This window comes from Octodon degus, unplaced genomic scaffold, assembly GCF_000260255.1.
Source record: "Octodon degus isolate 3935 unplaced genomic scaffold, OctDeg1.0 scaffold00007, whole genome shotgun sequence".
NCBI lineage: Eukaryota > Metazoa > Chordata > Mammalia > Rodentia > Octodontidae > Octodon > Octodon degus.
The window spans coordinates 29,645,533-29,672,881 of NW_004524583.1; the positions used below are offsets into that span (position 1 = coordinate 29,645,533).

The following is a 27,349-nucleotide window of genomic DNA, read 5'->3' on the forward strand; positions in this document are numbered from 1 at the left end:
CTCAGGGGCCTGAGACTGCATTTTGTTCCTTCTCTTTGTCATTTTTTCTTTGTTTTCTGACCTTTGGTGTAGAGCTTAGAGTTATTACCTTAGCACCAGGTCCGGATCTACGAAGTTCAGATTCCTCCAGGGGGGTGTTGCTTGGATCTGGCTGCTGCGCTCCACTTCTTTCTGCCACAGACGTTAGACCTGAACCCTTTGTGTCTCTCTGGGAAGATGTTCTGCTCCTGAATCAGCTGGGCGGGTCTTGTCTCTAGCCTCTTTGCGGGGAGTTCTGCTGAAGGGTTCTCTGCTGAAGGGTTCCCTGCTGGGCCTGCAGTCTGGGTCCAGTGAGGATCTAGTGGGCCCTAAATGGTCTCATTCACACACCCAGCCTGTGCTCTGGGTCTGTTCAGGATCCGCAGGCCCCGGGCCGTCTCACTCACATACTGGGCCTGTGCTCTGGGTCTAGTTAGCATATTCAGTATCTGGCCAGTCCTGGGTCGTCTCACTTATGCTGAGCCTGTGCTCTGGGTCAATTCAGGATCTGTGGTCCTGGGTCGTCTCACTCACTCTCTGGGCCTGTGCTCTGGGTCTGTTCAGGATCCGGTGGCCCCAGGCAGTCTCACTCACACGTGGGGCCTGCACTCTGGGTCTCCTAAACATTTTTTTAAATTAAAATGAAATTTACATAATGTGAAGTTAACCTAAAGTGCAGAAGCCATCAGCATTTAGTACATTCACAGCATTGCACAGCCACTACCTCTGTCTTGTTTCAAACCATTTTCATTGCTCCAGTATAAGCTTAGTATGCATCTAGGCAGTTCCTCCCCATTCCCTTCCTTCCCTCCTTCTGTTTGTTTACTGCCAAAGGCATTTTCCCATTGTAGATTCAGATATTCCTGTAAGTTGAGTACTATATATATTTATATGTCCAGTTAATCTCTTTCAAGTTCTGTAACTGAGTATTTCGTCCTGTAACTAATAACTTCTGTTGTAGGGAACACTCAGGCTTAAGATTTTTTTTCAGAGGTCTTGATCTATACTAACCATTTTGTTTTGGAGTGTTTTTTTTTTTTGTTTTGTTTTGTTTTGTTTGTGCGGAACCGGGGATTGAACTCAGGCCCTTGCGCTTGCCGGGGAAGCGCTTACTCCACTGAGCCATCTCCCTGGCCCTGTTTTGGAGTGTTTTTAGTCTGGAATAGGAAATAAGAAAGCATGACTCCAAAGAAAATTGAACCACTTCTGTCTTCCATAGCATGTGCCTTCGTTTTGCAGGGTATGTGTAGGTACAACAAATACTTTTCTAGAAGGTATTCTATTCATTAGAAATTAGACTGTATTTATGTAGCACTCCATCTTCTCTATACTTTTACCCCACGTTTTTCAAGTGTAAGCCAGCTACACTATTGTGAAAGTCAGCACACCCCTACTACTATATTTTTATATAGTAGCACTTTTAACTTGTGTTTTAACACTTTTGATACTTTTTTTTTATTTTAACAAATGTACAGGGAAAAACTGTTATAACTAATATTTGTATGTATGGAAAATGATAGGAGAACTTCCTTACCATCTGCAGGACTACAGATCAAGCCCAGGGTCTCAAAACTTGCTAGGCAAGCACTCTCCCCCTGAGCTACATCCCTAGCTGTAGGTAATTGAAAAAGCCATCACTCTACATTTTTCATACAGTATAACCAGGATGGACGTGAAAAAAATTACTTGGGTGTGTGTGTGCGCACACGCACATGCACATATGTGGTGTTAGTAAATGTTTGCAGTGCATAGTATATGCATTCATTATGGAATATTGATGAAGGTTGTGTCTTAATCCTTTTTACTTCCTTTCCTCCCTTCTGTTTCTTCTCCTCCCATTACTAAATCTCCGTTCCATCTCTATGAAGTCTGCTTTTGTATTTCCTATTGTTTCTTTCATTTATTTTTATTTTTAATTTATGTATTTGGTATAGAGTCTCACGTGCAGCTCGGACTCATAGTGATCCTCCTGTTTTCAGCCTCCCCAGTGCTGGGCTTACAGGCACGCGCCACCACACCCAGTCTCAATAGCTGTCTCAGTGTGCTGCGGGGCTGGCACCACACGCCAGGGATCGAACCCCGGCCTCTGCGCTGTGCCTGTGCTGAGCTATCTGGCCAGCCCTATATCAGCGTTTTCTGACTATAGCTTCTACCAAACTTTTTTGGTGTTATTTCTACCAAGAACATTTCATTTTCCAATTCAGTTTTTTTTTTTTTTGTGGAACCAGGGATTGAACTCAGGCGCTTGCCAGGGAAGCGCTTATTCCACTGAGCCATCTTCCCAGCCCCATCCAAATCAGTTTTTACATGTCAAAAATTCATTATGTTGATTGAATACCTTTCACTTTTTACTCCAGCTAACTTTAATTAATTTTTCCATGGAACATTAGTTTTTTGTTTTGTTTTGTTTTTTCTTTTGTGGTACCAGTGATTGAACTCAGGACCTTGTACTTGCCAGGCAGGTACTTATGCTGCTGAGCTATATCTCTGGCCCTTCTACTCCAACTGATTTTGACAAGTCTAGTTGTTGTGATTATTCCTTCCTTCCCTGTAATGTGCACTACTAGGCTGAAAGAGCCAGCAAGCAAATGGCAGTAGGTGCGCACAGTTAGTGCAGAATCACTTCACTTTCCAGGCCTCAGAATTCTTTCTTCAATTCCTAGTATTAATTCTTGTACTTTTAGTGACTTCATTTTCTAAGGAAAATGTATCACCAGGCTGTGTTGGGGCTGTAAATAGTCTTAGGAGTGTTGATGAGGTAGAGTAAAATAGCCTCCTCTGGCTCAGCCACCCCGGTCACCTGACCTGCTGCTCTGAGCAGACCTCCATAGTCATTGCCAGCACTTGCAAATTCTCTCTTGCCGAGTCATTCTCTACTTACTGCCAACGAGGTGACCTGTGCAGTGGGTGGCGGCTGGGGCTCTCCTTACTTTACTTCATTTAAAAACCTTTCAGCAGCTTCCCCAAAGAGAAAACAGAATGAATAAAATAAAATGACACTTAAGTCTGGACTAAAGATATAGTCCAGACTTCATGCCACAATTAAAACAATAGCAACAAACCAGATTCAGGATACTTCTAGAAATTGGATTATTCTGCATTCTGAGTTGTGCTAGAAAGAAAACTTCTCAAGGCTTTTACAAACTAATATCATACTGATATCAGAAGGGCCGGTGAGATAGCTCAGTGGACTAAGCACCTGCTTAGGCAAACTCAGGGACCAGGATTTGATCCTCAGCATCATATTCCACCCCCAAACCTCCAGCACACAGAGAGTCAGCCACCAGTACTGGGCATGGTGGCGCACGCCTGTAATCCCAGCACTGGGGAGGCCGAAAACAGGAGGATCACTACGATTCTGAGCTGCATAGTGAGACCCTGTACCAAATACATAAAAAAAAAGGAAAACTAGTTGAATTTTCCTTAAAATTGTACATGCAGAATTATTCAATTCTAAACAGAATGTAGCAGTACTTTCTTAAAAAATACGCTGCATAAATTCAGCTGTTCCTAATTTTTGAATTTAAGTATCAGAAAGCAAATAGCAGGAGGACTTCCTGCTCAGGCCCACCTCCTGTCTCTTTCGGACGGGAGCTTTCTTTCCCTCAATAAATACATTCTGCTCATTAAAAAAAAAAAAAAGAAAGAAAGCAAATAGAATTCTTTTGATAGGTCATAGGAGAAAGACTATGTTATCTCAAGATATCAGAAAACATGTTAATTTTTATTTCGTTCAATAGATAATTTAGAAAATTACATTATTTTGAGAAATATGTAAGTATATGTATATCTGTAGTGAGTATTTTATACTATTATAATTAACCGCTATGTATTCCTATGAGTGGGAGGTTCATGGCAAGGATTTTTCTTGTTACTATAGAAACATTAGCTAATGTAATTAAGCAAGAAAAGGGAATAATAAAATTGTTGGGAAATCTAGACTGCTAAACAATATAGCTCCTTAGCTTGACCAGAATAAACTCTTTAGCTTTGTCTTTCATTGTATCACTACTACCATTTATTTCTCTTAAAACGGGTTTTTAAATGTATATAGTCCTAGCTGGGTGGGGTGGCGCATGCCCGTATTCCTGCAGCACTGCAGAGGCTGAGGCTGGAGGATCACGGCAAGTTCTAAGACAGCCTGGGCTGCATAGGGAGTTCAAGGCCAGCCTGAATTACATAGGGAGACTGTCTCAAAAAAATCGTACATAATGTATATATTCCCTTTAAAAGAAAAATCTATCACAAGAAAGAAGTATAACCTAAATGTTTACTTATATGTAATTAAGATAATTGCTTTATCACCTTTACATAATGTAAGGAATTTGTAAATTAAATGGCAGAAAGACCCCCAGAACAAAATAAACGTCAGCATTAATGGAAAAGACATTTGCCTAGCACTTGATTGCTGTGGTTCTAATTCTACATTTAATCTATTTTTATGTCCTTACTTCAACACTAGTGCATCACATGACTGTTTGATAACTGCTGTGTATAACAGAAATGCCAAAGTTTCATGTGCTAGTTCAGGATAATGAGAACCAATGCCTAAGTAAAAGGACATCAGCAGCTGACTCTCCGGTGACAGTACTGTGATCACACCGCCATTGGTAGATTCACAGCTGTGAAGTTTTTGTAATTATGTATTTAATGTTAAATTATAATGAACAGGTAGTGCTCATATTGTTTGATCAGCTTTGCATGCCTTATGTGGTAATCCGAGTAACTACTTGAAGATACTAATATGCAATAGGATAACCATTGTTAATTTCCTATCATCTTATTTTCAAATTCTGTGTCATGTTTATTGGGCTTTCCCCCCCTCTTTAAAGAAATAAGTTATAATGAGCTTTTCCAAAGTACCAGATGTTTATAATATTTCTACTTGAAACACAGACATGATACTGGTACTGGAGCTTATAAATGATTTCTGTGTGGATCTGCATATTCTTGTTTCTGTGATGATTCCATTCTTACTCCACTGTCCTCTTTTGAATTAAATCTTCAGATGTACTTTTATTCCTTTGGCCTTCATTTATGTGAGTGCAGTTATAAACCCACTTGGAAATCTGAGAGTCACATGGTTTCTCTTATATGAGAAACTGAGTAAAAATAAAAAGCAAAATAAAAGATGATAGGAAATATGGAGACAGCTTTTTCTCAAAGGGGAGGGAGATCAAGAGATGGGGAATGGGAGGGAAGGGAGGAATAAGGGACAAGTAAAGGGAATGTGTTGTGTGCATGTACCAGCTCAACACAAGGACCACAAACATTGTTTACTATAAACGTACAAAATAGAGAAAGGCTCAAAAATGGGAGGGAGGGGAGGGAAGGGGCGTCAAAAAGGAAGTCGGGATGTGTTGTGTACATGTGCCATCTTCCCACGAGGGGGGTAAATACTTTGTGCTGTATGTGTGTACTGATACACTATAATAAGCCTCTAATAAGCATATATATATATGTGTGTGTGTGTGTGTGTGTGTGTGTGTATATATATATATATATAGAGAGAGAGAGAGAGAGAGAGAGAGAGCGCAAGCAAGGGCAGTTGAAGGGAGGATAGAGGAATAGGGGAAAATCAAACTATATCATGTGTAGGTGCCAGTTCCCTATGATGAATGTGATCATTATGTGTATCTAAAATGTACCAGTAAACTTAATTTTTTAAAAATTAAATAAGTCACTGAATAAATTCCAAGAACTTGGATGTGCTAATGTACACTGTGGCTCTAGGCCACAGTGGCAGCAGAGGAGCACACAGCCAGCCCAGTTTCTGGAGCTGGCTTCATTTGCTGGTGCACATTCTTGGCAGGACAGTCACATTGCCACTCTGTGTGTCCATTTTTCCCTAAGTCTCTGCCCTACAGGCATTGATTTTTCCCATTTTCGGTCTTTATCCCCTTTGTGATGGTCTGTGTCTTTTTTTAAGGTACTTACTGTCAGCAACGGGAAGTGGAAGCTATCACTGAAGGTGTAGAAGAAGATGAAGGATTTTGCTGTTGTGAACCTGGCCATATTCCTCACGTACTTTCATTTAACGCTGCCTTTAGCCAGCGTTGGCTAGCTTGGGAAGTGATAGTTACTAAATATATTCTGGAAGGCTATAGCATCACTGATAATAGTGCGGCGTCTATGCTTCAGGTCTTTGATCTTCGGAAAGTGCTCACCACTTACTATGTCAAGGTAAGGGTATGTGCCCACTTACACCTTTGGATAATGTAGGCATTTCTTGAGGAAGATGCACATGCACGCATGTGTGCACATGTACCTGCATGCACGCATGCACATGTACACGCACGAGCTTTTGAACATATGCTTTGTTTCTAAGTGATAATTGAAATCCTCTAGGAGGCAGAAAAGTTAGCAAAATATATATACAAGGGTCTTGCAGTTTCTTTAATGGAGCTTGTTCCATTTGTTCATCAATGATAATAGCTGGCTTTTATAGCTTTTATGTTTAGGCACTGTGCTAAGGAGTATTCAACACATGCGTGCACACACAACTGTGTGTCTTCATTCTCTAAAGAAGTGTTGCTTCCCTGTTCACCAAATAAACACCTTAAGTTTCAGAAGCTTATTTGCTACAGACCCTCTAAATACCAAATGAAGTTTGGGATTTGAAAGTGAGAAATGTCTGGCTCCCAGGCCTTTGCTGTCAACTGCTGTTTTGCATTGCTTTGCAGACTGAATCACAGTTCGGGATCCCTTTCATTTCTGGCTCCAGCTGCAATTTTGGGGTCCCCAAAAACCGTCCATAGTCTTAGGAATTTGTTAGAGGGACTGACAGAGCTCACCAGAGCCATTATACTCACTGTATCCATGTTACTATACTGGAAGGGTACAGATTAAACTCGGCCGAGAGGAGTGTCTAGTGTCACCTTGCACAGGTCCTCTCCGAGTGGAATTACGTCGATGCCTGTTGCTGCGAGCATCACGATGTGGCGGTATTCACAGAGTATTGCCAGGCCCAGAAGTTCTCTGGATCTTGGTGTCCTGCATCGCGACTGGTGTGCAGTCTGTGGAGAAAACCCAGGTCTCTTAGACTTTGAAGGTCAGGTTGATAGCTTGGGTCTGTAGGCCCTAGCTACATCAGTTTTCTCTTATCAGGCAGAGCATTTCAGAGGCTTATAGATTACTTCCCAAGACCCCCAAGAAAAGGCCAAATCTCTCATTAATTCTGTACTACACAGAACAGTTCATATTTGCTAAGGGTCTTATGGAAACCAGCATAGGAGTGACTTGGGGACTTGTGGACAAAGCCAGTATTTTTAAGAGGAAGTATGTGGTAAGCTTTAATGACCCTCATCTGAAGTTTCCATATTTATAGTGCCACCTCTGTACTGTGTTTGAGCCTTCCCTTCGCTATTTAATTAAACCCAACCTGAGGAAGCTCGTTAGATTGGTTTTACTTTTTTTAATCTGTGTGTCATTTTCTGGCTATAGTTCTAAATTTATATATTTCCTTTGTTTTATGATTATATTTCTGTAATTTGTCGTAGGTATACCAAATGGTTTTCATAACTTTCTATAAAAGTTTTTCAGGGCTGGTGAGATAGCTTAGTGGACTAAGCCCCTGCATAGGCTAGCGCAGGAACCAGGCTCTATCCCCAGTCCCACGTGCCACACCGGCCCCACCCCCAGGCGTGCTGAGCTGGCCACCCAGTCTGGGTGTTGTGATGCATGCCTGTGATCCCAGCGCTGGGGAGACTGTAAACAGGAGGATCAGTACGAGTCCGAGCTGCGCAGTGAGACCCTGTACCAAATACATTAAAAAAAAAAAAAAATCAAAATTCAGCACAGTAAATTTTTTCTTGTTACAGTATCCTAAAATCAGAAGCACTAAAATCAATAGGATACAAGTTGCCTTGCTAATTTAATGTTGTGATTGTAAAATGTTAAATGTTTTTTCATTGAAAATGTCCTAAGTTATATTATAGCATTCTTAAAATATTATATGTAGAATATTGAGGCAAAATGAATTGCTTTGAGTTGTCTGTGAGGCGGGTATTTATTTCACTGAGGTGTTGGAGTTTACTCAAGTTGTGCTTTAACCTGATTATTTTCTGCATTAGGGTATCATTTATTATGTTACTACCTCCTCCAAGTTAGAAGAGTGGCTAGCTAATGAGACAATGCAGGAAGGACTTCGCGTATGTGCAGATCGGAATTACGTTGATGTCGACCCAACCTTTAACCCAAACATTGATGAAGACTATGACCATCGGCTGGCAGGCATATCCAGGGAGAGTTTCTGTGTGATTTACCTCAACTGGATAGAGTACTGCTCTTCCCGTAGAGCAAAGGTAAGATTGGGTTATTTTATTTGCAACACTTGGAATCCAGATATTTCTTTTTTCTTTTTTCTTTTTTTGGCAGAACCAGGGATTGAACTCAGGCCCTTGTGCTTGCCAGGGAAGCGCTTATTCCACTGAGCCATCTCCCCGGCCCCTGGAATCTGTGTCAGATATTTCTGACACGGGAGAGAATGATCCTTTTTGTTATTCTGAGGTCATTTTTTTGCTGAGCTGATACTGGTCTTCTAGGTTAGAGAACCTAATTTGGTCATTATTATTATTGGGCAAGACTAACTCTGCCAAAATAGTAAGGAAAGTGACCCCTTCTCAGTTGTTTCAGCTCTGATCTCACTGTCTAGGCAGTACTTCTCTGTCCTGTGTGTGACAATGTGGATACGCAAATTTGAATCACACGTATTATTGTCTAAAATCTGGTCCTTTTGATACGGGGTCTTTCTCTGCAGTTCAGGCTCACCTTGAACTCAGTTGGTAGCCCAGGCTGGTCTCGACATTGCAAGGATCCTCCTGCCTCGGCCTCCTGAGTGCTGGGATTACAGGCCTGTGGTCTACCACACCCGGCTAAGATCTAGTCCTCCTTAACGGCTACCTACCAAACTGAAGGATACTTGAGAATCTTTGTCCCAAATACAAAGTCTAGACCAGTGATGAAAATATCCTGTGCTGTCTAATGTCACACCTGGCAGTAAACACTTGAAATGTGGCCCAGTGCAAGGAATCAAACTTTGAATTTGTTAATTTTAATTGATTTAAATGTAGTAATTCCTGCTGGCTACTATGTTTACTGTACCTCTAGACCACAGAATCTTCACTATTAGTATAACTAAGAAATGACCTAGATTTCTACAAATGGTTCTTGGGCCTTACCTGAGCGTTCCAATTCAGTAAGTCCGGGCTGGGGACTGTATTTCTGAGAGCATCTCGACTCGAGTCACCCCTGGATGGTTCTGATTCAGGCATATCTCCAGCCACACGTTGGAGCAGCTCGCCTTTACAATGAGCTGCAGACTTTCTCGACTCCTTCCTCCCGTTCTTGTGACTCTCGTAGCATTGCCAGACTTCGTGCGCAGGCGCGGGGCCAGGCTCTGTGAGCAGAGCTGCTGCTTCCTGCCAGGACTGCTTTCCAGCAACAGCCCTGGGTAATTGAATCGGCAGCGTCTGTCTGCTTGGTGCCGTGCAGCGTCGTGCGGCACCTTAGCCCCAGCGCTTTTGTCCTGCTTGGGGCCTGCACGCTGGTCATCTGCAGCGCCCAACGCTGGCTTAGTCCTTATTTGTCTTGTCCTGTGGGGCACCGTCATGAGAGTGGGAGGGGCGGTCCTTGTACTTCCTCTGGGTATTTCTTTTGACCTTTTATACTCGATGTACAGCATACACTGATCAAGATAGCATATTTTTATAGAAGTAAAGATAAGCAGAATAAAATAACCTAAGAAGCTTAAAAAAAGATGAGAAAACCCCATTTAGGTATGGAGAAGTTTAACAAAGGTTACCCTCGTTCAAATATATAACAAGCAATTTTATTTTTTCGTGAAGGAAGTACACTTCAAATGCTTTGCATGCTCTTCTCAGATCCTTGCACTCTCCTTTTTGGCGGGGGTGTGTGGAGTGGTCATCGTTTTCTAGTGTCTCTTCCCTGGCTTAGACATTACTGACGCTCATTGCTCCCTTAGAGCAGGACTTTGCCTACCTACACCTGAGGACCTTCTCTTAGGGGTTATTGCCGCATCATGGACATAGTTCAAGGAAGTCCTCCTGGCTGCCGACGTACACTCAGGAGGTTTGCCTGTAAACATGGGTGTCCCCAGTCTCTTCAGAGAGCTCGGCCTCATACGTGTGCTATTCATTGTAATCCCTTTAGAAGAAAACTCTGAGCAGCATTTTCCAGCTGCACATGCTCCCATCTGCTTTAGGTTTTCTTTCTGAATTTTAGTTTTTCTTTGAACAAGATGATCCCACCTCCTCGGGTGATTCTGTTCTCCGAATCGCCAGCCCGAGAATCATCTCTCCCTAGGAATGCTTTGGAGCCGTGGAGAGCGCTGGCCTGGCTGCAGGCCCTCCCCAGAGGACTGGGAAGTGGCTGCTGAGTCTTTCTTCTTCCATAGTTCGCTAATGCACAGAAAAAAGTCACCCATTTCTTCTCTCAGTGTGCACTGGGGTTTTTTTCTTCCTTCCAACTTATTAACTGCCTCCTGATTTCTTAAATATGTACATGTTTTTCTGATAGCTGTTGTTTGGTTTTTTTTAAAAGCCACTGGATGTGGACAAAGATTCATCCCTGGTAACTCTGTGTTACGGACTCTGTGTTCTGGGACGGAGAGCTTTGGGAACTGCGTCCCACCACATGTCCAGGTAAACAAGATTTGTGCTTTTCAAAAAGAATATAAACAGTTAAATGACCCAAGTGTGAAATGTGGTTTTTTTTTTTGTTGTTGTTTTTGTTTTGTGGTACCAGGGATCGAACTCAGGACGTTGTGCACGCCAGGCAGGTACTTTGTCACTGAGCTACATCCCTGACCCTGAAATATGTTTTAATTTTTTAAAAAAACATTTATCTATCTATCTATTTATTTATTTGGTACAAGGTCTGGCTACACAGCTCACACTCTAGTGATTCTCCTGTTTCAGCCTCCCCAGCACTGGGATTACAGGCGCACACCATCATGCCCAGTTTCTGTGGCCAGCATGGGTGGGGGTGCCAGGGCCTGCACAGCATGTGGTCCTGGAGATCAAACCTGGATCTCTGTGCTTTCCAGGCGGGCGGTTAGACTGCTGAGCTGTCTCCCCAGCCGTGAAATGTATTTTAATAGAGGCTTCATTACTTTATTGCTGGTATTTCCTTCCATTTTATTTTTTGTAGTCTTTTGCTGAACATGGTTGAGTTATATTAACTAGTTAAGAGAACTGGCTTTTAACGTTCACACACGTGCGCTTGATTCAGTAACACATAAACTAAAATCGGAACAATACAGAGAAGATTAGGTTGGCCCCTGTGCAAGGGTGATACAGAAATTTGTGAAGCATCCATATTTTTTTCTTTTAAAAATAAAAATTCAAAATATAAAATAATGTGTATATAAGACATTTTATAACATCACCATAAGAAGTTTGATCCATTTTCCATCTATGATGTATATTTTCCCTAACATACTCACCTACTTTTATTGTTTTCACTTGTGGCCTTTGTCCAGTACATTCATATTTTTAATGTAGTTATGTATTAGGTTTTGTTACTCTGAATATAAAATGGATTTTCTGACCTAAATATCCAAATGTGTCAGAATTAGGAAGTTCGTATTTAGGGGCCATACTGGGAATTGGACTCAGGACATTGCTCTTGTAGGCAGGCGCTGGTGCTGCTGAGCTGTATCCGCAGCCCCAAGAAGTCCGTATTTTAAATTCCTCCTGTAATCACATGTTCTACATTGGACTCCTTATTTTCCTTAACTTGCAGCCCTTTGCACATGTGTTCTCATGGACTCACTATTTACAGTGTCTCAAGAAATCACAGGTCCAGCAGGGACCTCTTTCAACTCTGACTTAGGAGCTCTGGCCTGAATTTCTGGAATCCGTATTGTTTGCGTACTCCCAGATGATTGTGATGCCCAGCCAGATGTAGGAATCAGTGTCCTGAGCATGTCGCCAAAATCTGTGCACTTTTATCTCCAATCTTAACAGTAATTTAGAGTCATTCCTCTATGGATTGCATGCCCTGTTTAAAGGAGACTTCCGTATCTCTTCAATCCGGGATGAGTGGATCTTTGCTGACATGGAATTGCTGAGAAAAGTTGTAGTCCCTGGAATTCGTATGTCCATTAAACTTCATCAGGTAAGAACATGGGCTTTTTTGTCCGCTACTTCTTCATTTGACAAGTGCTTTATGTTTTTCAGAACTGTTAAGGTGTGTATTTAGTTGTCCCCCCAAAGCTTCATGCGGTCCTTCTAGACTCCGTGATTACACCCACCTAGGGCAGGTGATCTGCACACAGGTGTAATGAGGGGAGGGAGGCCTGCTAGCTGCCACAGTGCTGCCCCTCCTTTTGTTCTTTGCTGTTTTCACCGCCATGAACACCAGCCCTCTGCCATGTGCCACTGTGCCTTATAGCCAAATATGTACTGAACTTCCACTAACTGTGAGTTAAATAAACCTTTCCTTTCTTAATTTTGGGTGTTGGCTGTTTTCTACCAGCAATAAAGAAAAAGTAAATGAGACAGGAACTTTTTGAGAAACACTCTTATCAGAACCAAAGAGAACCTGATTTGTGGAAAGACAGTAAATCTGGCTGGGGAGATAGCTCGGCGGTCCAAGCACCTGCCTGACAAGTGCAAGGACCAGGGTTCGATCCCTGAACCACACGCTGTGCCGGCCCCAGGACCCCTGGTGCACCATGGTGGCGCACACCTGTAATCCCAGGGCTGGGGAGGCTGAGACAGGAGGATCACTCCGAGTCCAAGCTGCATAGTGAGACCCTGTACTGAATGAATGAGTGAATGAATGAATGAATGAATGAATGGAGTGAGTAGTTTTTTTTTAAAGACAGTAAATCCTAAAGGTCTACAGTGCCTTTGTGTGTTTAGGAGTCTGAAACTGCCTGCCAGTGTCATGTTATGAGTGTCACACTAGGCTAGTTCTTGTAGAAGCAGATTCAGAGTCCAGGATTCTCATGTAAGGCGTTAATTGAAGGGAATGCACTTACGAATTTCGTGAAGAAGTATTAGAAGCAGTGTTGTAGTTGTGGTACTACCATGTGCAAGCTTTGTAAGCCTAGGAAGCCAGCCAACACCTCTGAGCTTCAGTTTTGAGATGATGTAAGATGCAGGTTTTATCTTGACTTTCTTGACAAAGTTCTTGTCTGAGTAAAAGGATATGCTGAGAACGTACCTCATAACGCATCATTCGCATGTGTAGTATTTTCACAGGTACTTACTGTCCCCCTAAGCTGAGGGGGTGGTCTTACTTTTTGTCTTTTGGAGGGGTATATACTGCTTGGGTATGGAACTGTATCAGCTTCTTAATTGTAAGTGTAAAAGCAACCCATATTTATACTGTATTTTCTTAATGTCATACCATTTTAGAAATTCAGGTTACCAAATTAATAATTTGTGTTACAATTATTTTGGTATTTTGCCCCTATAGTTTGTACTTTTGTAAAAGAAAAATACTTCGTACATTCCTGTTCAACCCATGCTGCCCTGCGCAGAATCATGCCCATGGTAGCTGAGGAGTATTTATAGAATGAATGAGGAGTTAAGACTGAGAGGCTCTTCAGGGAAGGCTAACTGCATTCTCTACAACAGGGGCACTTAATCTGTCCACATAGGTCAAAGCTTTTTCTTTCTTTTCTTTTTTTTTTTTTTTTTTCTGCAAAGCTTTATTCCAGAGGGGCTCAGTCCTTGGCAGCTGCCTTCCTCATGGCGTCCAGCGCGCTGCCCAGCTCCTCACGCTTCCTCTTGCGTGGATGTGCGTCCCCACCCTTCTCTTGATGAACTTGAGGGCGCTTGTCCTTGGAGACCTTGAGCAGCTCCATGGCGCGCCGCTCGTAGGGTCATGGGGCGAAGCCGCACACCTCCTGGATCATGGTGAGGCATCCGCCACAGCAGCTGTGCCTCGCTTTGCTCACATGCTCAGTCACCTTGTGGCCCTTGCTGAGGCCCACGGCCATGGGAGAGTGGAGGGCCGTGGCTGCTGTTCTTCAGTGGTTGCTGTGGCAGAAGTCTAGGTCAAAGCTTTGAGCCATATCTTAACTGGAGACCAGGGGAAATGGTATATTAGAACTTCTCTGGAGACATTGCTTTCTGTGAAAAGAACCTGTGAAGAAAAGGATACCATATTGACACCTTTTTGGATCTTCTTAGTAACAATAAGTGATTGCATTAGAACTAGAAATGATACTTGTTTAAAACAGAGTGAAAAAAATAAGTAAATAAAACTTAGAGGAAGTGGTTGGATTCACAGAAGCGGTATAGCGGTTCCTAACCAGTTATAATTAAGAGCACAATTTTGTGCCTAATAATGCTAATATGTTGATAAGTAATATCATCCTAGAAGTCATTCTTTACTTTCCTATAAAATAGGTTTGGTTTTTTTTTACGTTTATCTGTGTAGGATCATTTCACTTCTCCAGATGAGTATGACGACCCCACCGTGCTCTATGAAGCCATCGTCTCCCACGAAAAGAACCTTGTGATAGCCCACGAAGGGGACCCTGCCTGGCGGAGCGCCGTCCTCGCCAACTCCCCCTCCTTGCTTGCTCTGCGGCATGTCATGGACGATGGCACTAATGAGTATAAAATCATCATGCTTAACAGACGCTACCTGAGTTTCCGGGTCATTAAAGTGAGTTTTGTAATCATTTTCTTGTGTTTTTTTAAAAGTTGGATAACTTGATTTAAAGTTTTACAGTGATTGAAACTTCTTACCAAAAAACCTGACCATACTATCTTAGCATTTATTGGTCATGATCCTTAGTTTACTTAGTGTTTTGCTGTGTTCTTTGACATTTTCTTGGGTTCTGTAAAGCCTTAAAATTCTTCCTCAATCTAATGTTGGCAGCTCTTACCCATTATATGCCAGGTCTTTCATCTATTATATATGCAAGTGGGCCACATCTAATAAGAAATCAGCACTATATTACTATATATTGTGATTTGTGGGTTGCAAAACAATAGCATGATTTATGTTCATGGTGATTAGAAGCTAACTGAGTGGTTCACCCCGACTTTTCCTTGGGGATGTATGTACCCAAATATTTTGAAACTTTAGCAGGCTTAGGTCCTGTTATTTTGATACTTTATAATGATTGATTTTATCTGCATCATTTAATCAGCCCCCAAAGAAGCGCTAAGATTCTTTCTTTGAAATCTATGCTGCTTCTCCCCTCACTTGATAGCTCTGTAGGACGGCAGGGCTCTGCAGGTGCTCATTACTTAACAGCTCACTCACGGTAAAGGTCAGGTGGTTAAGTCCTGTTCAGATGTGATCTACTCATGGCTTTATTTTTTCCTTTTTATTTTATTTTATTTTATTTTATTTTTTACAGCAAGTTGTCACACTGTCCTTTGTATCACTCTCCTTCCCCCTCTTCTCTCTCCCGATTATATTCTTGGCCCCTTCACCGGTGTGCGTGCGCTTTCGTTTCCAGGTGAACAAGGAGTGTGTCCGCGGCCTCTGGGCTGGGCAACAGCAGGAGCTTGTCTTTCTGCGGAACCGTAACCCAGAGAGGGGCAGCATCCAGAACGCAAAGCAAGCTCTGCGGAACATGATAAACTCATCTTGCGATCAGCCCATCGGCTACCCGATCTTTGTCTCTCCCCTGACAACTTCTTACTCTGACAGCCATGAACAGCTTAAAGAAATTCTTGGAGGACCTATCAGCTTGGGAAATATCCGAGCCTTTGTAGTGTCGACCTGGCATAGGTGAGGCGTGGAGCTGGGCTCGTCAGTGGCGTGTGTCCCAACCCTCTTGGTCTTTCAGGTAGTGTGTATTAGCCTACTGCTGAAGCTTGTAGAAGAAGTTTAGGTGCCATGGCACAATAGAAACCTGAACTTCAGGAAGCAGGATCAGAGCATCTTTGTCTTTTAAAGCTCATGAGATAAATGCAGTATATAACTCCAATTAAGAACCATTGCTGTAGGGCTGGCGAGATGGCTTAGAGGACTAAGTGCCTGCTTAGCAAGCACAGGGACTGGGGTTCGATCCCTGACCCCACATGCCATGCTAGCCCCACCCCCAGGCACACTGAGCTGGCAGTCAAGTCCAGGCATGATGGCACATGCCTGTAATCCCTGCACTGGGGAGGCTGCAAACAGGAGGATCACCACTGTGAGTCCAAACTGCTTAGTGAGACCCTGCACGAAATAAAAAAGAAACATTTTTAAAAAGAACCATTGCTTTAGAGCTAGGTGTGGTGGCATATACCTGCAATCCTGGCACTCGGGAGGCTGAGGCAGGAGGATCACTGAGTTGAAGGCCAGCATGGGCTACATAGTAAATTCAAATGCAACCTACGATACACAGATCCTGTTTAAAATAAAAAAAAGAGGAAAGAACCACTGCTCCTAGCATTTGATAGAACCTTGCACAAGTCCCTTTTCTTTCTTAAATTTTGTCTCTGGTGCAGCGCTATAGCTAGCATGAGGATGTGTGAGCCGATCAGACAGGCCACCAAGAGAAAAGCGCATGAAGCTTGGAGGTGGACACTCTCTGGCCCTTGGCCTCGCGCCAACTGGAGGGCATGCTGTGCGCGTTAGCGCTGGCTTGTGTGGTGCCTCCCCTGCCGCCGCTTGCGCCCTGGCCCGGGCACCACCCACCTCTCCGGTCACAGGGTGCTGGAGCACGCCTGCATGTGGGCTGCTCCTCTGCTCCTTGTCTAGTAAATGGCGGCATAAGGTTTAGGAACATCTGAAACATTGTTTCAGATTCTGAAATATCAGAGCTGAAGCAAAACATGAGCTGGTGATTACAGCAGTGAACTCTTGAATGTTGTTAATCTTTTCCTCAGTGCTTCAAGAGTAAGTCCTTCTGTCAGAACAGGGATAATACAAGCTCAGGCAGTGTTGAGAGCCACGTTCTTTTCCCAAAAAAATGACAGTTGTGTTAGAATAAACATGGAAAAAGTTATACTCTTTCTCCCTAAAAAAATAGAGATAGTATACCACCTGTTCTGACTGGCCTGAGATGACGGCTTTCTTGGAGTACAGGGTTTTCAGTGCTAAAATGAGACAGGCACGGCTATCCAGAACTGCTCATTGCCCCTTGGGGAGGCTGAGACAGGAGGATCACTCCGAGTCTGAGCTGCACAGTGAGACCCTGTACCACATACATTAAAAAAAGAGAGACATTAAAAAGAAAGTTTTGTGCTAATATTGTTTGAATAATTAAATGCCTATATCTTGTACTCTGAGTAACTGAAGATAAGAATACATATTAACCATTGCTACCTTCCTATTAATGTGTTTTGATTTCTTTTTTCTTTTTAAAAAAGACAGAGAAGGCCTCTTGAAGCATGCCACAGTGCAGCATTCGTGAGTTAGGCTGTTGGGTTTGCGTACTTCAGTCACTGAGTAGACACTGGCAAGAATTCGATTTGTAGCTGTTTACTGCTGCTTTTCATCACAGTGTATGATAGGTGATGGAGTCTATCAAGTGGTGTGTACTAGACAGACAGAAAGCAGTGGTGCACGAAGCGTCAGTCCTTACGCCAGTTTTTGAAAAAAAAGACTTCTTTATGTTGATCATGCCAGAAGTATTGATCATACCAGGAAGACTTTTGTGGGCACACATTAGTCGTAGCAGTTCAGAATGAGTAAGAATAACCTATCTGTTTTGAAGTAATCTCGAGATAATCCTTCCTGCCTGGTGTTTGTTCCTAGGTTAAGGAAAGGTTGTGGAGCTGGATGTAACAGTGGCGGCAACATCGAGGATTCTGATGCTGGAGGTGGGACTTCCTGTCCTGGTAACAGTGCCACCACTGCCACCGATCCCCACGGCAGCGCGTCGCAGGGAAGCACTGGCAATCCTGGGCCAGGATCGGGTGCAGGACTCCATCCGCCGGTCACTGCTTACCCTCCAGCACTAGGTAAAGCAAGCATGGGCCTGCGTGCGGTGCCAGCCCCTCAGCTGGCCGCGAGTGCGCACCTGGAAGGAGGGGCCTAGTCCTGCCTGGGTGTGTGGGTCGTTCTCCTCATGCACGGTGGTGCGGTGCCTGCTTGTGTGGACTGACCATTCACACGTGTGTATGAGCTCAGTGTATATACTTACTTAATATTTTACAAAAACATTTTCAAAATACTAAGAATTCTTTGAAAATATAACTTAAAGGCTAACATTTAATTATATTTTGTTTAACTTCTTAATGGAAAATGACTTGTTCTTTTCTGACATAATGTTGTAATAATTTTTGTATGTAAGTCTTACTGTTTTCTTGACCAAAGACTAAAAATCTTTAGGAGTAAAGTTACTTTTAAGAATACTCTAGGGGGCGAGGAGATGGCTCAGTGGAATAAGTGCTTTCCTGGCAAGCACAAGGGCCTGAGTAAAATCCCCAGTTCTGCCACACCAAAAAAGAAAAAAAAACAACTCTCTAGGACTGGGGAGGTAGCTGGGCAGTCTGAGTGCCTGCCTGCCAAGTGCAAGGTCCGGAGCTTGATCCCCAGTGCCGTGTGCAGTGCTGGCCCCAGAACCCAGGCCATTTCAGGCGGGGCCCTACACAATTTACTAACTTATCAAAATCCTGTTTCAAACTAAATAAAAATAAAAGGGCTGGGCATACATATTTGTGTTGGGGCCCGAGTTTGATCCCCAGTGTGGAAAACCCACCAAGCAACCACCCAGCCACGTACGTACGCGTGCACGCACATACCACCCTGTCTCCCGACCTCCTAGGGCCAGGGAACACAGGAAATAACCTACTGCTCCTCATAGCTGGGGAAAGACCGACGCTGCAGACCCTCAGGGTCTGACCACTCAGTGCACCAGCTGGGGAGAAAGCTTTCTGGAAAGACCTTTGGCATTAGATGCAGTAGTGTGCATTCAGGTAGGATGGCTGTAGACAGACCACTGGCATTAGGCAGTAAGAGTCTTATCTTTTTTAAAAAATTTATTTATTTACTTATTTATTTATTTGGTACAGGGTCTCTATGCAGTTTGGACTCAAAGTGAGCCTCCTGCCTCAGTCTCCCCAGTGCTGGGATTACAGGCACACGTCACCACGCCCAGTCTCAATTGCTATCTCAGCACGTCTGGGGGTGGGGATGGCACAGCAGGCCCAGGGATCGAACCCCCAGCCCCTGCACCTGCTTGCAGGCGCTTTAATCCGCTGAGCTATTTGGCTGGCCCAGTTTTATTGTTCTAATTTGCATTACTCTGATACCCCAAATTGAAAGTTTTTAATGATTTTACCTGTTTTCTTTCCAGAAGGCTTATTCTAGTTTCTTGCCTATTTTTCTGCTTGGCTTTTTCTCCCTGGTTTTTATGTGTTCTTTGCCTGAACGGTTTTGTCAGTCTTCTGTACTGCAGATGTATTTCCAGCCTGTGCTTTGATTCTTCATTTTATCCCTGTGAAGAGTGACTTGCCTTCTCATGATGGTAGGTGTAGAACAGCCGTAGTGCTTTTTTAAGAATCCTGTTCAAGGAAAACTCCCTCCATCCCAAGGCCACGGAGGCTTACTTTCCTGAGGCGCCTCTGCCGGGAGAGCTCCAGGCCTCCCGAGCACAGCTCATCGGGTCCCGCGAGTCTCCCTGCGCCTGGTCGGAGTCCACACTGAATCCTCACGCCTCGACCGCAGGGTCAGATACAGCTTAAGGGACAGTTCCAAGGAGAATAGAATTCAGACTCTGTAGATCTGTGATAAGCATTTAAGATGTTCTTTCTTTCTTGAATGAACACCAGAAATTTTTAATGTGCTTTTTAAAGTATACATTTGGTACTGATTAGGTTTTTTCAGGTATAAAGTGTACGCAGCTAAGTTTTCAATATAATTAATGATTTTTTTCCAGATGATTTTCGCATTACTCTTTTATTAGTCAGAAAAAGTTAAAGAGAATCTCCAAAAGCCCCTTGAGAAGGGGGCACAAGAACCTGCCCTTCGCTGTCTCTCGTAGCCGCGTGCGTTCAGTGGCCGTAGTGAAGTTACTGCTACTCATCTGTGTAAGGTGGAGCTCATCACTGGAGCAGACTGAAAGGCAGGATTGTGCTTTGAAGAATTGTAGCTGTGAACTTGCCGCATGGGAGGTCCTTAGCGTTTGTCTTTTCCTAATTAACAAGTAAAAATTGTGCATGTTTCTGGTATAGAGCGTGACCCTCTGATACCTGAACACACTGTGAAACGGCGGAGTCAGTGCCTAGGCCGCCCTGAGCACAGCCCGCCCCGCACACCGCTTGATGAGCGCGTTTCACAGCCACTCACTTGCCAGCCACAGGGAGCCCCCTTAGAGCGTGCAGTGTGTCCTTCCCGCAGCCACTGCGCCCTGCAGCGCCAGAGCTCCGACCCTCGCTCCCCTGCTCAGCAGGGGCCTCGTGGCCTGTGACTGCATCTTCTCTTCTCCCCTCTTCTGGCAGCCACCGTTCTACTTTTTGCTTCTGTGAGCTCAACTTTTTCAGATTCCACATGCAAGTGAGGTCATGCCGTATTTCTTTATAATATTTCTGTCTCGTTTCCATAACACACTTCATTTCTGATGTACTGGAGTTACTCTTCTAAAATATTTTTAGTGATATTTTAGGATTTATATCACCCATAAATCTTGATTATCTGCCAAAAATGATTTGCCTTTCTTATACCAGGGAAGTGTTTATTCTACTGAAAGGCCATCTCCCTGGTCCTTGCCTTTCTTATACCCCATTCCAGAGTATGATTTTCTTTTTTAAGAAGAATATATTACTATAAAAACCACACAAGAGAACAGATGTCAGATTTTGTTATTTTTACCTTTAGACAACAAGTTTTGTGACATTAACAAGTGGTTGCTAACGGGGAAGGTTAGAACCTGTAGCACAGAAGCGTGCCGGCCGGCTTGCTCTCCTGGAGTGAGGACCGCTCCTCGTTGCTCTTGCAGGAACCAGCGTCAGCGCGCACTCCGTGCAGTCGAGCCTGGTCAGACGGTCTCCGGCCCGGGCCTCCGTGGCCAGCCAGTCTTCCTACTGCTACAGCAGCCGGCACTCTTCCCTCCGGATGTCCGCCACAGGACTTGTGCCTTGTCGGCGCTCTTCCACCAGCCAGATCTCGCTGCGAAACTTGCCGTCGTCCATCCAGTCCCGCCTGTCCATGGTGAACCCCGGGGAGCCCTCCAGCCAGAGCACGGCCTGTGTGCAGCATGGCCTCCCCTCCTCCAGCAGCTCCAGCCAGAGCATCCCGGCGTGCAAGCACCACACTCTCGTGGGCTTTCTTGGGACTGAGGGAGGTCAGAATGGTGCCACTGATGCCCAGCTAGGGGGCACCTTGAGTCCTGCCGGTAATGCACATGCCAGGAAGGGGGAAGTGATTTACAGAGTCCAGGTGAGCCGGCACAGAGGTCTTCTTGTGCTGCTTTTGTTGCTCTTTTGTTCCTACTTGTTGACTGAAGAACTCTCATGGATATACCCCTCATACTAGTCAAAAGACCAGAGCACTTTGGAATGCTAGGGGGAAAAGTTTCTGCCAGACTAAAACTAGGTCAAGCAAGCTGTTTTCGCAGTGGTGATACTTGTTTCCCATTCATCGTTAGTCTGTACCTGTCCAGTAACCTCGTTGGTTGAGCTAAATAGGGTGGTGGCTCTATAGATTTTTTTTTTTTTTTTTTTTTATTCCACTACGTACAGTGGAGAACTTGAGACAGGAAGAGTCCTGGGCAAAAAAATTGGGGGGGGGGGGTTATGTTATTTTTCATTGTCGAAATAAATGAATTGGAATGATTCTTAATTATTTGCAATTTAGATCGTGGATCCTAGTCAAATTCTGGATGGGATTAATTTGTCAAAAAGGAAAGAGCTGCAGTGGCCCGATGAGGGAATCCGATTAAAAGCCGGAAGAAACAGCTGGAAAGAGTGGAGTCCTCGGGAGGGCATGGAAGGCCATGTGAGTTTTCTTATGTGTGGTGACGGTGGGCACGCGACTCACTTGGGCTCCTGGTTTTAGCTGGTTTATATGTTTATGCTTAGTTTTCAGACAGAATGGCTCCAGCTCCTGCAGGGCTGGAATTGGTGGGGACGCACAGGGTCCCCTGACTGACCGCTCTTTGTGCTCTGAATCACCAGGTGATTCACCGATGGGTGCCTTGCAGCAGAGATCCGGGGACGAGGTCCCACATCGACAAGGCAGTGCTTCTGGTCCAGATTGACGACAAATATGTGACTGTAATTGAAACTGGGGTACTAGAACTTGGGGCTGAAGTCTGAGCTGGTGTTGCGTAGCTGCATTTCTTCACTGTCTCCTTCCCGAGACCTGGGCAAGAGAGGAGCGAGCCGAGGACGCCATGAGGACCCTGCCGTCCCACGTGGGAGCGCCTGGAGGGCCGCGGCTGCTGACACCTCTCCTTCGTCCTCCACCCTGCCTCCGTCCCCAATAAAGCTGAAATATTTTTTTAAGTTAGCTGCTGAGAAAACATTTGCATGAAGGATAAATTTCTGTTGAAATACATCTTTGAAAAGTTTTTCCTATGCATTGCCTATGCTTTAAATCAACAAACTCTTCATTTCTAAACTATGATCTCATATTTTTCTAATTTGTTTGCCAAAAATAGTTGCCATGTTTTGTCATGGAACATGAAATCCATTGACCTTGATTTTTACAAACAGACCCATGTAGAAGCGTTTGATTTGATACATAGCAGTATAAAAGTTTAATGTACAGTGAGAGAGAAGATGAACAGAGGTAGATTTATCTTAGTCCTCGAATGCTAAAAACTTTAATGGAAAAAACTGCACTAATTTTTTACAATGCACTAAATTCTGAGATTTCTCAGAACATTTATTTATATATAAAATAAACTACCATTATTTAAATTGCCTTTGGGATTAACCCCTTCCCTTTCCTGATATAGTGAACAGGAATTGTGCTGCTCGCTTTTTGTTACCAGTCTGTACTTCATGCCAGTACATTGGATGTGTTCTTTAGGATGAATGCGAAGCTCGAGATCCATGCCCCTCACTGCGCCGCTTCCTGGAGCCAGGGTCGGCGGATCGGGCGGGCGTGTGCACACCACTGCCAGCTGCTGTGTCGCATCCCGTGCGCTCCGCGCGGGCGAGCGTCGCCTGTGCCGCTCTGTGTGGGGCGGGCGCTGCTGGTGCTGGTTCTGGGGAGATAATGCTTTTGCTTTTCACAGAGGAAGTTGAATGTCCAGGAATTTAAAGACCGGGTTGATTGTTGTTTATTTTAATCTTAGCTCTTGAAGTTATTCATATGAAGTTCAGTTTCTCAAGTTAAGATTTTTTCAAACAAAATTACCCAAATGGTGCAGTTCTTATCAATGTATTCATCTTTAGTAACTTCACTTTTGTTCCATCCCTTCTTTTAGTACTTGAATTTTATTTCATGTAAGTTATAGTGTGTACTTGTAATTTCAAATATTTATAACTGTGAAATTGACTTAATTCATATATTTTCTCATAAATTATTGATTTTTTAAAAAATTGTGTTTAGGGAAATATAACTCAGATTTACAATTGAGCTGAATGAGAACTGCAATTTAGTTTTAATTTTGAATGTTGGGATTTTTAAATTCTTCCTTTGGTTTGAAATGCCAAAGAAAAATTTTCATCTTCTCTGAGCATTTAGGAGCAGCCATCTCTCTATCCCTAAAGAGTAGGTGGTGAAAAGAAGCAGGTAAAACTAATCTCGGTAGATTTTATTTCACGCAGCGTATCGGCAGTATAAGTGTGTGGTGCCCGCTGTATCTCAAGTCCTCGTGGCTGCCCCGGTGGGCCACCTACATGCGTTGTAAGTCCCCGTAAGGTGAAAGGGAAGGTGTCCCCCCGGCCCTGCTGGACCTCTCACAGCAGCGTAACGTGGCGTCGGAGGGACGGAAATGAGAAAGCGAGTAGGTGACACAGCTCTGCGTTTCCACTTCAGACCCTTTTGATTTTCCTACTTTGAGCATTTGTGGTCATTCAGAACCTAATGTGCCTTGTGTTGACATTTTCATAGACTTCACACTTTGGAAACTTTACTGCTTAGAAATATTTTTCAAATGATTTACTCAATCTTTGCACAAAGGATTCCTTTTTAAATTGACCATTTAAAAATATATTTGTCTAATGTCATTATATTCTAGATTTTCCTCACTTTTGGCAAATCTACAGTACTTCATAAGGCAGTGGTTTTTTTTCCTGAAACTGAATATGTGATCTATTTTAAATCTTCTCAGAAGAACTGAGTTCCCTGCTGTTCAGCCCCTCTCTGAGGTGAATATGATCTTTTGTGGTCATTACTGAGAAGGAGAGTTCAGGGGTGGCTTTCAGTCTGAGATGGCCAATAACCCATTTTCCCCACACAGAAATTTGCACTTCAATGATTCATTGAGAAATTCTAGAGTCCTCCATATTCCTAGCCACCCTGCCCAGACTGCTAAGCACGTTATGTGCACTGAAAAGTTAGATTCGAAATACAAGACTGGTTTTGTATGAAACACACATATTGAGTCTTACCTTCAGAATAACAGTTGGTAAACTTTTTTGTCAAAACAAATTAGCTTTTATTATATAATTCTAATAAATTTATAAATTAGGAACTCTAAGAAAAGCTGCACTCATTTTTTTAAGTCTAAAATGATCTTTTAAGAATTATAATACTTTTCTAATTATGTCAAGGAAGTAGTAATAAGTGAAAAAGGCTCATGTCTTAATCATTTGATCCCAGTTATAGGGCGTTTATATCTGTAAACTGATGACATGACGCGGCTCCTCCTGAAGAGAACAGCAGGCTGCCTGGCTAGATCCTCTCCGCACATTTCCATCAGTGTTGGAAACTCCATTCAGTGTACGTTAGGGTCTTAGTTCATAATTGCCAAAACTTTCCGGGTTCCATAATTTAAAAACAGAACTATGTAATTAAAACATTACCTCCTTAGTTACCCTTTAAGTGCAGTTGCCTGTGTGAATCCTTTGTATTTTTTGGTTTTGTTTTCCTGTTTTGCTCTCCGTTTGAGAGCAACCTGGAATGGGGTGGAAGTGCTTATCTTTTCTAAAGTTTTTTCCTCTTAATGACAAAACCATTTTGTAATTCCAAGTTAAGCTTTTGGTAATCTTTTACCTTTATCTTGATGTGAACTCTCTTTGTATACCATTTTCAATACTTGATAACTTTAATTATTGACTTTTTACTAAAAACTTTTAATTTTTCCAAGAATTTAGATTAATGTGACATGTTTATGGAATTTGGGAGAGTAATGGTGAGGGTACCTGTATAGTTTTTAAGATAAAGTAATTACCTCTTAAGAAATTAGTGAACAAAATTAATCAGTATCTGCCTTCATCATTGGAATATTAAATTCCATTAGATCTGAAATGTTTTGGAAAATATTTCAAGTATATCTGAAATACCTTTTAATCCTTGAGACTGAAGATATCTGACACTTTTTATCCTGAAAAGGTAGAAGAAAAATTATTCTGGGTACCAAAGGTCAGGCAGTGAAAAAACAAGTTTTTACATAGGAAACTATAGCTAATTAAAAAGGTGAAATACTCTTTGTGAGTTTTTTCCCATGTACTATCAGAATATAAAATACGCCTTTACATCAAGCAGGATAACTTAACCTCAGTGAGTGCGGCTTTTCTGCCAAGCGACCTTAGCCCTGCTCGGAGCCCCACGTGCTTGTCCAGTGCATCAACGAGGGGGTTACATGTGAGCTAACTTTTAAGTATGTTTCATCTTAAATAATTATGTACCTTAAAATAAACAATAGTAGTTTTATGTGGCAATTAAAAAATTTACGTTGACTAACTCCTAAAACTGTGAACTGCTGCTCATATTGATATTTTTCTATTTATTTTTGATTTTTCATAATCATAGACAAATCCCTTTCAGTTTTTGTTAGTGGGGGTGCTTTTTAAATGCTTGCTATTTAACTCTCATTTTTTTCATTTAGCCTTCAGTGGTTCAGATAAGATAGTATTGTAGAGGCTTTCCTTTTCACTCCATAGTCAGCAGAGAGACAGTGTCAAGGATAAGCAGGTGCATGGAACGTATTAAAATGGATTGGGAATTCTTTGCTTAAGTCTTACATGGATATTGATTTTTATAGAGCATGGGAAACAGGAAATTAGACATTACCATATATCTAGGCAAACTTTTAATACTATGTTGGATGTGTATAACTTTTTTAAAAAGCTAAATATTTGAAGCTGGCCCCACTGGGTTTTGTTTTGTTTTGGGTTTTTTGTTTGTTTGTTTGTATTTTACAAATAATGTAGGTGGCGAACAGATCTTTTCATTTTAAACTTGTTAACTGTTTAGGTAAGAACTGTAATTGGAAAGGAATTAATCATCATAAAATAGATTTGGTAGGATAGGCGTATTTTGTTTGAAACAGGTATGTTTTCTGCTATGAATCACCTCACCAGAGTCACCTGTCAAGAATTACGTGTGATAAGAATTATTCCTTGTTACCTGTAGGCCACATTATTCTTTGTGAATTAGCAGATAATTCATTTGTGAGCTGAACTTCATTATCGGCCACTTGGTGAGATCAGCTTGAATGCTCTGTGGGGGAACTAGAGCCGGTTGTCACTGCAAGGTCCTAACAGCTTTGTTCTAAGACTTGCGCCTATCGTATAGGGATTTGCTGCTCTATATGCCTCAGCTGTGTATCTGCCAGTGCATGTTCAGTGACGCCATGCTAGAAGGAACAGCGAACATCTGACGGGGATGGGGATGGCTTCCTGGGCATTCCCCACCCAGACAGGGTGTTCCTAGAATTCAGAACAGCGCATAGAAAAGAAGATGGCTGCTCCCGTGTCTCCTACAGTTGAGCAAGATTTTTCTTTTATCTGTATGAAACTTGATTCTACAACCAAAATATAGGAGGAAGGGTTATATGTACTTGTGCTTTTTCAGAGCGTACAGTTTAAATTTAAAAAAGAAGTTGTATACAAGTCTGGCAATGAGCTCTGCATGAGGAAATGGAAGGAGGAATATTAAAAATACTCCAGGAGAGTGCGTGTGAAAAAGGAAGGTGGGTCTCCCTTTTCTGATCATGGGCTCTGGGAAGTATTCATCGGCTTTACCAGCACTTGGTGTAAACCGGAGATGAGGGTGTGTGTCTGAACGTTATTCTAAACAGCTTGTAAATATTGTAGTTGTTTAAAATGGAAAATAAAAGCTGAAGAGTTTTTGGCAAATATATTGCATCAAAGATACAGTATTGACAGTGGATAAAACACAGGAAATAAAATTTTTTTCATTTTGACCTGTGTCCATTTTTGTCAAATTAAGAAAAATCTGAATGCATTACCTTAAGGTCTGTGTGGCATATTATTAAAAACATACACTTGGTTGCGAAGAAATCACTTTAAACAAGAGTGTGTCAGCTACAAACATGCAGCTTGTT

General features: G+C 42.8%; 1 protein-coding gene and 1 non-coding gene across 5 annotated transcripts in view; both read left to right on the top strand.

Moving 5' to 3' along the window:
• Pcnx1 (pecanex homolog 1) overlaps nucleotides 1-24,497 on the top strand; it is a 134,443-nt gene extending 109,946 nt beyond the window's left edge. For all 4 annotated transcript variants that reach the window (XM_023703281.1, XM_023703279.1, XM_023703283.1 and 1 more), the window contains 10 exons: nucleotides 5,948-6,201; nucleotides 8,091-8,321; nucleotides 10,579-10,679; nucleotides 12,006-12,156; nucleotides 14,434-14,664; nucleotides 15,470-15,744; nucleotides 17,701-17,906; nucleotides 20,885-21,324; nucleotides 21,742-21,882; nucleotides 22,062-24,497. In XM_023703281.1, coding sequence (XP_023559049.1) covers nucleotides 5,948-6,201; nucleotides 8,091-8,321; nucleotides 10,579-10,679; nucleotides 12,006-12,156; nucleotides 14,434-14,664; nucleotides 15,470-15,744; nucleotides 17,701-17,906; nucleotides 20,885-21,324; nucleotides 21,742-21,882; nucleotides 22,062-22,202 — 2,171 coding nt within the window. In that variant the 3' untranslated portion in view covers nucleotides 22,203-24,497. The remainder of the gene's footprint in view (nucleotides 1-5,947; nucleotides 6,202-8,090; nucleotides 8,322-10,578; nucleotides 10,680-12,005; nucleotides 12,157-14,433; nucleotides 14,665-15,469; nucleotides 15,745-17,700; nucleotides 17,907-20,884; nucleotides 21,325-21,741; nucleotides 21,883-22,061) is intronic.
• On the top strand, nucleotides 11,256-11,362 carry LOC111813397. The gene has a single exon (XR_002818676.1). It is a non-coding gene; the product is annotated as a U6 spliceosomal RNA (small nuclear RNA).
• Nucleotides 24,498-27,349: the final 2,852 nt, after the last annotated feature.